Source organism: Diabrotica virgifera, chromosome 6, assembly GCF_917563875.1.
Source record: "Diabrotica virgifera virgifera chromosome 6, PGI_DIABVI_V3a".
Classification (NCBI taxonomy): Eukaryota; Metazoa; Arthropoda; class Insecta; order Coleoptera; family Chrysomelidae; genus Diabrotica; species Diabrotica virgifera.
In genome coordinates, this window is record NC_065448.1 from 20032594 (window position 1) to 20046151 (window position 13558).

Below are 13558 nucleotides of genomic sequence, written 5' to 3' on the forward strand. Positions count from 1 at the left end.
TAAAAAATATAAGGGCTTTTTTGCGACGTTCGTGATTGAGATAGTGCACCAAAATTTGGGTATAAGTAGACCATGACATAAATAATTGAAATCCCCAGAGCCGGAAACCAGAGTGTGGAAGAAAGGTAGTTATAAGGGGTCAAAGTTCCGTTTTTAATTATTTTTTTTGTCACGCTCATGATCGAGATAGCGCGCCAAAATTTGGAAATAAGTAGGTCATGACGTAACTAAGTAAAATCTCCAGGAGTGGAACGCTGCGTGGCCGACAAAGGGGTGAGGCAGGGGTGAATATAAAAAAATGTAAGGGGTTTTTTTGCGACGTTCGTGATTGAGATAGTGCACCAAAATTTGGGAATAAGTAGACCATGACATAACTAAGTAATATCCCCGGAGGCGGAAACCAGAGTGGCGGACGAGGGTAGTTATAAGGGGTAAAAGTCGCGGTTTTTTTATTTTTTTTTGTGGCGCTCATGATGGAGATAGTGCACCAAAATTTGGGAGTAAGTAGGTTATGACGTAACTAAGTAAAATCTTCAGGGGCGGAACGCTGCTTGGGGTACAAAGGGGTGGTAGGCAGGGGTGAGTATAAAAATATATGGGGGTTTTTTTGCCGTTTGTGATCGAGATAGTGCACCAAAATTTGGGAATAAGTAGATCATGATATTACTAAGTAAAATCTACAGGGGCAGAACGCTGCGTGGGGGACAAATGTTGTGCCGGATCACAAAAAAAATAATACACACTGCGACTTTGACCCCTTAAAACTACCCTCATCCATAACTCTGGTTTCCGGCTCTGGAGATTTTACTTAGCTAAGTCATGGTCTACTTATTCCCGAATTTTGGTGCACTATCTCAATCTAGCACGTCGCAAAAACCACTTATATTTTTTATATTCACACCTACCCCCACCCCTTTTTCGGCCACGCAGCGTTCCACCCCTGGAGATTATACTTAGTTACCTCATGACCTACTTATTCCCAAATTTTGGTGCACTCTCCCGATCATGAGCGTCATAAAAAAAATAATAAAAACGGCGACTTTGACCCCTTATAACTACCCTCATCTCCAACTCTGGTTTCCGGCTCTGGGAATTTTACTTAGTACTGTCATGATCTAGTTATTCCCAAATTTTGGTCCACTATCTCAATCACGAACGTCGCAAAAAACCCCTTATATTTTTTGTATTCACCCCTGTCCCACCCCTTTGTCGGCCCCGTAGCGTGCCACCCGTTTAGATTTTACTTAGTTACGTCATGACCTACTTATTCCCAAATTTTGGTGCACTCTCCCGATCATGAGCGTCACAAAAAAAAATAATAAAAACGGCGACTTTGACACCTTATAACTACCCTCATCTCCAACTCTGGTTTCCGGCTCTGGAAATTTTACTTAGTACTGTCATGATCTAGTTATTCCCAAATTTTGGTCCACTATCTCAATCACGAACAGCGCAAAACACCCTTTATATTTTTTATATTCACCCCTACCCCCACCCCTTTGTCGGCCACGCAGCGTTCCGCCCCTAGAGATTTTACTTAGTTACGTCATGACCTACTTATTCCCAAATTTTGGTGCACTATCTCGATCATGAGCGTCATAAAAAAAATAATAAAATTCGCGACTTTCACCCCTTATAACTACCCTCGGCCCCAACTCTGGTTTCCGGCCGTTGGTGAAAGTCATGTACACAACTAATTCAACATGTCCCCGTATAGTTTTTCCATATTACTTATCACGCACAAAATCCGCTTCTATCTCTCCGACTATAACAATAAATTACTGAAAAACTTTTGTTTTTCAGCAAATACATTAAGATCAATAAGTGCCAAAAGATCACAATCACAGAGTGGTGTATACAAACTGACATATTATGGTGACTGTTCAAAAACTTATATCGGTCAAACTGGCAGAACCTTTAAACTTATAGCAGAACATAAAAGGGCTTTCAATAATAGAAAAACAGATTCTACAGACGCACTTTACCTTTAGATTCTTGATCATAATCGTTCTTTTAATGAGCAGTTTCAAATTCTCCATATCCAAACTAAAGGCCTTAAGCTATATTTATTAGAATCTATGGAAATTAATTAATTAAAAAATACAGATATAATTCTAAATGATCGACTTGAGACAATAAACAGCTCCACACTCCTTAACATATCGCACCCTCAGTAATATAAGGGCTTAAAGTTGGATTTATAGTTTGACGTAGCGTAGACGTAGACGCAACGGAGACGTAAGAAACGGACTGGAGACGTAAGAAAATAAAATGTCAATGTATAATTCGACGTAGCGGAATTTTTGCGCATGAGTAGAAACAATGACTTAATTCAACAACATAACCGTAAACAAACTTTGTGTTTATTTATTTATACTATTATTTATTATAATATTTATCCGTTTTGTGTGTTACAATGGATTAGAAAATAAACGAAGGTATGCTCCTTGGTGTCGTGGAATTTCCAAGTATGTTGTTTCATTTCCTGGTCTTTAAAATGTTCATTGGATTTAATTATTGTATGTGTATGGATAACCCCGAATTAACAGACTAATAAATGAACAACTTATATTTATCTGAAATATTGAAACTACACTATGATATATTTTTATTAAATTAATAACTTAACATCCATTGTATTTAACAAATAATTCACAAAATTTGAATATGTTGACAAACAACTTTTTACAAAAGGGTTGAGGTTGCGGGTCCACTTTGAGTGGCAGAACAAAATTATTCTTCCTTATGATTGGCCAGACGTAAGAAACGCACTGTAAAAGATGAAAGTTGGTCATCTCTTCCGTTCCGTTACGTTTCTCTTACGTTCCGTCAGGCGCTTGCGTTCATTTATAAACACGAGTACACAAAATTCAGTGTTGATCTTTTACAGTGCGTCTCCATTGCGTCTACGTCTACGCTACGTCAAACTATAAATCCGACTTAACTCAAAATTTGTGTAAACTGTGATTTTAAATGATCTGGTCACAAAATGAAATTCTCTACCGGTTAGCGCTGACAGAGAGATAAAAGAACATTAAATGGTTCAGTAAATATATGTGTGCCTCTCTCTTACTCTCCCGCCCACCTCTTGTTTTTACTGCTACGAGGTAGCAATCGGTAACATGTCTTTCTATGACGAATATCCTGGTCAGTTTGTGTTTTAAAATTTTGTATTATACAGAGTGTCCCGAAAAGATTGGTCATAAATTATACCACAGATTCTGGGGTCAAAAATAGGTTGATTGAATCTCACTTAACCATAAACAATAGTGCATACAAAAAAAGTTACAGCCCTTTGAGTTACAAAATGAAAATCGATTTTTTTTCATATATCGAAAACTATTAGAGATTTTTTATTGAAAATGGACATATGGCTTTCTTATGGCAGCATCATCTTAAAAAAAAATTAAAGTAAAATTTGTTTACCCCATAAAAATTTTATGGGGGTTTTGTTCCTTTAAACCCCCCCCAAACTTTTGTGTACGTTCCAATTAAACTATTATTATGGCACCATTAGTTAAACACAATGTTTTTAAAACTTTTTTGCCTCTTAGTACTTTTTCGATAAGCCAGTGTTTATCGACATATTTTGAATATTTGTCGAATCCACCACATATTTTTATATGGTTAAGTACGATTGTAGAGACCTGTTAATAATCTGAAAATGTATTTATAATTTACATTCTTATGTATATTTTGAAAAAGAAGCCTTATCTCGATAAAAGATGACTTGTCAAAAAAGACTAAGAAGCAAAAAAGTTTTAAAAACAATGGTACCACAATAATGAATTGATTGGAACGTACACAAAAGTTTGGGGGGGTTTAAAGGAACAAAACCCCCATAAAATTTTTATGAGGCGGACAAACTTCACTATAATTTTATTTTAAGATGTTCATGCCATAAGATGCCATATTCATTCCATTTTCAATAAAAAATCTCTAATAGTTTTCAATATATTGAAAAAAATCGATTTTCATTTTGTAACTTCAAAGGGCTGTAACTTTATTTATCAGCACATTTGTACTAAGGTAAGTTAGGTTCAATCGATCTATTGTTGACCCCAGAATGTGTGGTATAATTTATGACCAATCTTTTCGGGACACCCTCTATAGAACAATTCTTAGTTGAGCCGTTATATTATAGAAAATATAATAAATAAATGGGTATAATTCAATAGATCGCTATTTTTCATAAACAGTGACAGAGCATTCATAATATAAGGGATCAAACTTAACGAGTTCCTTATTTCTGTTATGTTTTTTTTTGTAATATATGGGACTAACTTGAAAGTATTTTTTTCCATTACATGTAATTAATGTAATTTATTTATATTATTATTTTTTTCTCATCGCTATTTATAGTGCAATTATCAAATAACAAATCTGCCAAATTTCACATTTATAACTTAAATAATAAGAATGTTATTTGAAAAAATAGCTGTAATATTGGAAACCAGAATCTTTAAACGCGATTTCCCAACAATCTGCTTTTTTTGAATTGTGCCTCTATATTACTGAGGATGCGAATTAAGTTAAAGATTTAAAAGTGCACAACACACAGTAAACTACATCACTTTAGAGAGGCATTCTGCCTGCGAAATACCTGCAGTGACATTAACTTGTAACATATTTTGTAAAAGTATTGAAAACAAAAGTTTTTCAGTGTTTTATTGTTAGAAGTACATATTAGTCTGGGCTGATTATCGGAGAATAGGCCATTTTTGGGAAAAGTTATTTACCAGCAATTTTATTTTTGGAATCGAATCTTATGATTGTATATATTAATAATATAGATATGCAAAGTCCGCAGATAGTGTGCTACTTTTTTTATAAACAAAATGGCGCCCGAAAATCGTGTTTTTTTCAATTTTTGCTCTATAACTCCAAAGATTTTAACTTTAGACCAAAAACACCCAAATAAAAATTCACCGCAATTATATTCTGCATAGAGACGTGTTTTTTCTGATTTACTTCGACGAAAACTTTCCCCGGAAAAAGCGGGTTTTTCCAACAAAATCTTTAATTTTCAACTAAACTTTTAGATAAGTAGTAGTTAATCAATAATTAAATAACTTGGTAACGTAAAAGCCCTTTCCGTATATATTATAATTCCAGAAGTCTATGGAAATTGAGTGTACAGTTTAGCAACAATTAAAATGTTAATTAAAAATTTACGGTCGCTATAATAACGACGACAATAATTATGATGCATAAGAATAACTATGATTTTTTCATAAAAAGACACTATACCTATCTAATGTACTCTACAGAATTGAAATTGGACTATTTAAGCGGCCTCAGGAATATTTTAAAATTATAAACAATTTTTTGGTTTATAACAAATAGAATATCTCGGGAAATACTAAACTAAATTAAATTGTGAAAACGGTATTCGAAAGACAGCGGCAGGGCGCTTCTTTTAAAAGAAAAAACGTTTAATTATGACGAGTGGTTCCTGAGATACAACCGGTCAAAGTTGACCGAAATTTACGGCAAAGATATAAAAAATAGGATCATAATTTTCAAAGCATCACCTTTTTATTTTTGTCCTCTTTCTCCACACCAATTTTTATATCTTTAAAATCCTCATAACATATATTATTATAATAAAAACTATCGATAATACGTGTGAAAATTGCCAAAAAATAGCAAAATTCCAATCAAAAATTAGGTTGGAGAAAATGTAACCCTCAAAGTTCAAAATCGGTATACGTTAAAAAAAATGCATTTTCTCGGCTTCCCATGGAGCAATTTCCTTCATTCTTTTTTTGTTCCCAAGTAACTCGAGTAGAGCCATCGAACTAACGCATTATTAAATGTCAAACTTGCTTTTGTTTTCTTATAATAAATTAATTTATTTATTATAACACAATATTATAATTTCTTTAAATAAAAATTGTTTAAATAATTATATAGCTTTCAAATGAGAATATTTATGTTTTTAACTTTAAAAGGTACACTTGTAGTAAGTTTATCTAAAAAAAGCCTACCACTGGAAAAAATATGTAATTATCTGTTCTTATAAATAAATTAATAAAAAAACCTATACAGAAGTAAAAACTTCAAATTGTATTTTGGTATAAAATAGTTTATTTAAAACTTCTAAAAGTCATCCACATGGATTGCAAAACGTTTTCGTTCTGAACAGAACATCTTCAGTGCATTCCGCAAAGTAGTTGTAACTAGCACACCAATGAAGGTGGTAACTTCAAAATATATGGCTTACATTATACCTTATGATAAAATATTATGACTATAAGTCGATGTTACTAGATTAAAATATGTATGTGCCTAAAGAGCAACATGCTTCCCTGCTCGAAAAAACTAGGTACTTGCCATTTGAATTAGCACAGACCAACTGATGTAAAATGAAAAGGAATGACAAAGAGTGACATGACAAGACAAGGTAAAGTCAATTTTTGGTTACGAACTTCAAAAAGTGTAGTTTTAATTTTTTGGATTTTAATAAAATGTAAAGGTAGGTAATAGCTGATTGAAAATATAATTAAAATTGTTTAAAAAATATAAGTTGAGAATCTATTGTAAAGTCTAAATAGCAACTCTCTAATCCAGAAAAAACTTTAGGTTTGTTGGAAATAAGATCGGTATAAGTCATGGTTAGAAGCTTGACGTCATTGATTGTTAAATTTAAAGGTGAAATTAAACAATTTAAAGGGTAAATTTAACAATCAATGACGTCAAGCTTCTAACCATGACTTATACCGATCTTATTTCCAACAAACCTAAAGTTTTTTCTGGATTAGAGAGTTGCTATTTAGACTTTACAATAGATTCTCAACTTATATTTTTTAAACAATTTTAATTATATTTTCAATCAGCTATTACCTACCTTTACATTTTATTAAAATCCAAAAAATTAAAACTACACTTTTTGAAGTTCGTAACCAAAAATTGACTTTACCTTGTCTTGTCATGTCACTCTTTGTCATTCCTTTTCATTTTACATCAGTTGGTCTGTGCTAATTCAAATGGCAAGTACCTAGTTTTTTCGAGCAGGGAAGCATGTTGCTCTTTAGGCACATACATATTTTAATCTAGTAACATCGACTTATAGTCATAATATTTTATCATAAGGTATAATGTAAGCCATATATTTTGAAGTTACCACCTTCATTGGTGTGCTAGTTACAACTACTTTGCGGAATGCACTGAAGATGTTCTGTTCAGAACGAAAACGTTTTGCAATCCATGTGGATGACTTTTAGAAGTTTTAAATAAACTATTTTATACCAAAATACAATTTGAAGTTTTTACTTCTGTATAGGTTTTTTTAAACTATGGTATACAGCCAACTATTGGGATTTTCTGGGATTAGATTAATCTATTATAACAAAACAAAAGCAAGTTTGACATTTAATAATGCGTTAGTTCGATGGCTCTACTCGAGTTATTAGGGAACAAAAAAAGAATGAAGGAAATTGCTCCATGGGAAGCCGAGAAAATGCATTTTGTTAACGTATACCGATTTTGAACTTTGAGGGTTACATTTTCTCTAACCTAATTTTTGATTGGAATTTTGCTATTTTTGGCAATTTTCACACGTATTATCGATAGTTTTTATTATAATAATATATGTTATGAGGATTTTAAAGATATGAAAATTGGTGTGGAGAAAGAGGACAAAAATAAAAAGGTGATGGTTTGAAAATTATGATCCTATTGTTTATATCTTTGCCGTAAATTCTGGTAAACTTTGACCGGTTGTATCTCAGGAACCACTCGTCATAATTAAACGTTTTTTCTTTTAAAAGAAGCGACCTGCCGCTGTCTTTTGAATACCGTTTTCACAATTTAATTTAGTTTAGTATTTCCCGAGAAATTTGTTATAAACCAAAAAATTGTTTATAATTTTAAAATATTCCTGAGGCCGCTTAAATAGTCCAATTTCAATTCTGTAGAGTACATTATATAGGTATAGTGTCTTTTTATGAAAAAATCATAGTTATTCTTATGCATCATAATTATTGTCGTTATTATAGCGACCGTAAGTTTTTAATTAACATTTTAATTGTTGCTAAACTGTACACTCAATTTCCATAGACTTCTGGAATTATAATATATACGGAAAGGGCTTTTACGTTACCAAGTTATTTAATTAGTGATTAACAACTACTTATCTAAAAGTTTAGTTGAAAATTAAAGATTTTGTTGGAAAAACCCGCTTTTTCCGGGGAAACTTTTCGTCGAAGTAAATCGGAAACTCTATGCAGAATTTAATTGCGGTGAATTTTTATTTGGGTGTTTTTGGACTAAAGTTAAAATCTTTGGAGTTATAGAGCAAAAATTGAAAAAAACACGATTTTCGGGCGCCATTTTGTTTATAAAAAAAGTAGTACACTATCTGCGGACTTTGCATATCTATATTATTAATACATACAATGATAAGATTCGATTCCAGAAATAAAATTGCTGGTAAATAACTTTTCCTTGTATTTTGCTAATTAGCCCAGAGTAATATCTAATTCTTCACAATAAATTCACAGTTTAATCAATATTTGGCGAAGTGAGAAAATTGAATAGTAAAAGCAGCAGCCAACAGAACAATAAAAAAAAAACATAAATAATAATAGAAAGTACACCAAGACACAAAAGATGATGGCTTTGGCAAAGAGAATGTAAATGAGCGGAACTAAAAGAAAATAGGACAGAGAAGAGAAATTAACGCTGAAAAGGACACGAGAGGTATTAAATTAATTGGGACATGGGAATGTAAGAATATTATAAGAAGCCAGCAAAGTAAGAGAGTGAAAAAATACAATTAGCAAATTTTCGAATTAAGTAAATACCAACAGAAAAATAGAAAAATACATTTCGAAAATCTACTACTAGTCTGGGCTGATTATCGGAGAATAGGCCATTTTTGGGAAAAGTTATTTACCAGCAATTTTATTGCTGAAATCGAATCTTATGATTGTATATATTAATAAGATAGGTATGCAAAGTCCGCAGATAGTGTGCTACTTTTTTTATAAACAAAATGGCGCCCGAAAATCGAGTTTTTTTCAATTTTTGCTCTATAACTCCAAAGATTTTAACTTTAGACCAGAAACACTCAAATAAAAATTCACCGCAATTAAATTCTGCATAGAGACGTGTTTTTTCCGATTTACTTCGACGAAAACTTTCCCCGGAAAAAGCGGGTTTTTCCAACAAAATCTTTAATTTTCAACTAAACTTTTAGATAAGTAGTTGTTAATCAATAATTAAATAACTTGGTAACGTAAAAGCCCTTTCCATATATATTAATATTCCAGAAGCCCATGTAAATTGAATGAACAGTTTAGCAACAATTGAAATGTTAATTAAAAATTTACGGTCGCTATAATAACGACAATAATTATGATGCATAAGAATAACTATGTTTTTTTCATAAAAAGACACTATTCGCGGTGTGCAAGTACTTGGAAAGGGAAACGAGAAACGACCGTGCGCGAGTCGCGGAGAAATATTGCAACTATCTTAAATAATTCATATTGTCAATTAGGGATTCCAATGAACTGTCAGTGGTGGTCGGTGGATGGCTAAACTGACATGGCCATAGACACAGTTAAGGGGGGTGGTCATGGCGTATGTAATGTTTACATTGAATATTGACAAATTTGTAAAGAATATCCTGTTTGGTTTTGTTTTTTTGTTAATTGTGTAGCGAAATTTGTGAAATTGTGATAGCAAATTAAATATGAAGTGGTTTAAACATTCGATACGCCTATGGATGACAGTTTCGCCATCCAGCAGCCATATTATATCACGTGATTTGGAATGCCTAATTGAAATTGTCAAATTGACGTATATTTCATACCTTCTGTCATTGACGCAGAAAAATTATATATTGCTCCACAATATTGATATGATATGCAATTATTATATAAAGGTAAATTTAATTAATTGTATTTTGCTTGCAGTACTGCATTTTAATAACTGATTTTATTTACTACATACAATTGTTTACGTTTGCTAAACATAACCTGCATCTTATTTTTTCTTCTTATTATTTTTTTGGACTATGGTCTTGACAATTATCCAGCAACCAGGACTAATATAATTGGCCAATATAATTAAAAGTGCGAATAAAAGTACAGAGCGTAGAAATAGAGGTCGCTTTGCCGAACTTGCACGGTCCCAATACCTATCTAATGTACTTTATAGGATTGAAATTGGACTATTTAAGCGGCCTCAGGAATATTTTAAAATTATAAACAATTTTTTGGCTTATAAACAAATAGCATATCTCGGGAAATATTAAACTAAATTAAATTGTGCAGACGGTATTCGAAAGACAGCGGCAGGACGCTTCTTTTAAAAGAAAAACGTTTAATTATGACGAGCGGTTCCTGAGATACAACCGGTCAAAGTTGACCAAAATTTACGGCAAAGATATAAACAATAGGATCATAATTTTCAAACCATCACCTTTTTATTTTTATCCTCTTTCTCCACACCAATTTTCGTATCTTTAAAATCCTCATAACATATATTATTATAATAAAAACTATCGATAATACGTGTGAAAATTGCCAAAAATAGCAAAATTCCAATCAAAAATTAGGTTGGAGAAAATGTAACCCTCAAAGTTCAAAATCGGTATACGTTAAAAAAAAATGCATTTTCTCGGCTTCCCATAGAGCAATTTCCTTCATTCTTTTTTTGTTCCCAAGTAACTCGAGTAGAGCCATCGAACTAACGCATTATTAAATGTCAAACTTGCTTTTGTTTTGTTATAATAAATTAATTTATTTATTATAACACAATATCTTAATTTGTTTAAATAAAAATTGTTTAAATAATTATACAGCTTTCAAATGAGAATATTTATGTTTTTAACTTTAAAAGGTACACTTTTAGTAAGTTTATCTAAAAAAGGATAAAACTGGAAAAAATATGTAATTTTTTGTTCTTATAAATAAATTAATCTATTATAACAAAACAAAAGCAAGTTTGACATTTAATAATGCATTAGTTCGATGGCTCTACTCGAGTTATTAGGGAACAAAAAAAGAATGACGGAAATTGCTCCATGGGAAGCCGAGAAAATGCATTTTGTTAACGTATACTGATTTTGAACTTTGAGGGTTACATTTTCTCCAACCTAATTTTTGACTGGAATTTTGCTATTTTTGGCAATTTTCACACGTATTATCGATAGTTTTTATTATAATAATATATGTTATGAGGATTTTAAAGATATGAAAATTGCTGTGGAGAAAGAGAACAAAAATAAAAAGGTGATGGTTTGAAAATTATGATCCTATTGTTTATATCTTTGTCGTAAATTCCGGTCAAATTTTTTTCTTTTTTCTTTTTCGAATACCGTTTTCACAATTTAATTTAGTTTAATATTTCCCGAGATATTCTATTTGTTTATAAACCAAAAAATTGTTTATAATTTTAAAATATTCCTGAGGCCGCTTAAATAGTCCAATTTCAATTCTGTAAAGTACATTAGATATGTATAGTGTCTTTTTATGAAAAAATCAAAGTTATTCTTATGCATCATAATTATTGTCGTTATTATAGCGACCGTAAATTTTTAATTAACCTTTTAATTGTTGCTAAACTGTTCATTCAATTTCCATAGACTTCTGGAATTGTAATATATACGGAAAGGGCTTTTACGGTACCAAGTTATTTAATTATTGATTAACAACTACTTATCTAAAAGTTTAGTTGAAAATTAAAGATTTTGTTGGAAAAACCTGCTTTTTCCGGGGAAAGTTTTCGTCGAAGTAAATCGGAAAAAACACGTCTCTATGCAGAATTTAATTGCGGTGAATTTTTATTTGGGTGTTTTTGGTCTAAAGTTAAAATATTTGGAGTTATAGAGCAAACATTGAAAAAAACACGATTTTCGGGCGCCATTTTGTTTATAAAAAAAGTAGCACACTATCTCCGAACTTTGCATATCTATATTATTAATACATACAATAATAAGATTCGATTCCAGCAATAAAATTGCTGGTAAATAACTTTTCCTTGTAATTTGCTAATTAGCCCAGAGTATACCTGAACCTGAAACCAGTAAAGATAAATAAGGCACATTTGTAAATACTGAAAACATAGGCACTAATGTACGGATAGTGACATCCCTCATAAGAATGCAGGGATCAGAAGCAGCAAAAATTTGAAGAACGGAAAAGCGCCTGACCCTAAAATGGATAATCCGAGATAATTTACAGCTGATATAAGGCAGGAAGAACTGGAATGAGTAAAGTAAAACATTATCATGCCGTGATCAAAATTTATGATAAAATTATTGAGGTTTACTTACTTATTGTAGCAACATTTCCAAACGTATTGTTTTTTTCTATGAATGTGGTACAGTTCCATCGACTGTACGAGAATATATTCTGACATTCTTCTATAGCCAGTCGAGCACTATTCCCTAAAATCTAAATAAAACTGTATTAGTAGGTATGTTTACTTAGTTGATTTAAAAGTATTATGTAAAAATAAGAAAGTATATATCGGATGAATTCTCAGTGAATAAAGGTTTGAGACAGGGATGTTTTACATCGCCGATATTGTTCAAACTTTATGTGACAGTAGCTTTAAAACAGTGGAAACGAAAAATTCAACGCACGGGAATATAACTCGAAAACACATCCCTATATAGGTTAAAGTTTACCGATGATCAAGCAGTTATATCAACCGATAAGGAAGATAATGAGTACATGATCCTCAAGTTTATTGAAGAGTAAGAAATCTCGGGTTTAATAGTCAACATCGAAAACACCAAATATCTCTGTATTAGAGAAAAGTCTATTAGTCCAGAGTAATAAGGTTTTTTCCATGACACTTGAACAGCCAGGGTACTGAAGCGTTTTTTCGACAGGTAATACCTATAAGAGTAAATTGTAACTATTTCCTGCGTAGGATCTGGCGGCCTATTTTATTTATAAACAATTAAGTGTCAAAAAATGGCATTTTTCACTTTTTTTTTCAAATCAATGGAAAACAGGGAAACTTATGGTTGTTTTAGTACAAATATCTTCAATATTATGGAAAAAGTTTTAAAATGACGTATTACAAAGTTTGATATACTCATTTATTGTTAATATAATTGCGAGAAAGGGTCGGAATTGCAAAAAAAATTATTCTCGCAATAACTTTTGTAAAAATGAGTGTACAACTTTGAAATTTTTGTCAAATAAGGGTTCTTTGGTGCTTAATATGTGATACAAATTTCAAAGCGATTTATTCAATTGTTTAAATTTTATTCAAATTGTTTATCCCAGTGAGCATTTTTCTTGCAATAACGTAAGGCAGAAGAAAATGACGAGAACCATTCCACAGGTGCCAAATGAAAGAGCATGAGCTATATTTTCAACTTGGTTTAAAAAAAGTGAATAAAAAATGCATTTATTAGTAATAAATAATTATGCAAAAGTATCGTAAATCTTTCCTTATAAAATTTTTATTTTGTTATGTAAGAAATTATACATATTTATTACAATTTTTTTATCAATTATAATATATTAGATAACATTACTTGGTAGTTGTGCACTTAAAGGAGGGTAAAAAAGTTAATTTTTTTTAAAGT

The 13558-nt window shown here is 31.5% G+C and overlaps 1 protein-coding gene across 1 annotated transcript in view; it reads right to left on the bottom strand.

Moving 5' to 3' along the window:
* Nucleotides 1-13558, bottom strand: part of LOC114330315 (protein Wnt-1-like) — a 317260-nt gene that overhangs the window by 20554 nt on the left and 283148 nt on the right. The window contains exon 3 of the mRNA XM_050654422.1: nucleotides 12287-12407. Within this exon, the coding sequence (XP_050510379.1) occupies nucleotides 12287-12407 (121 nt within the window). The remainder of the gene's footprint in view (nucleotides 1-12286; nucleotides 12408-13558) is intronic.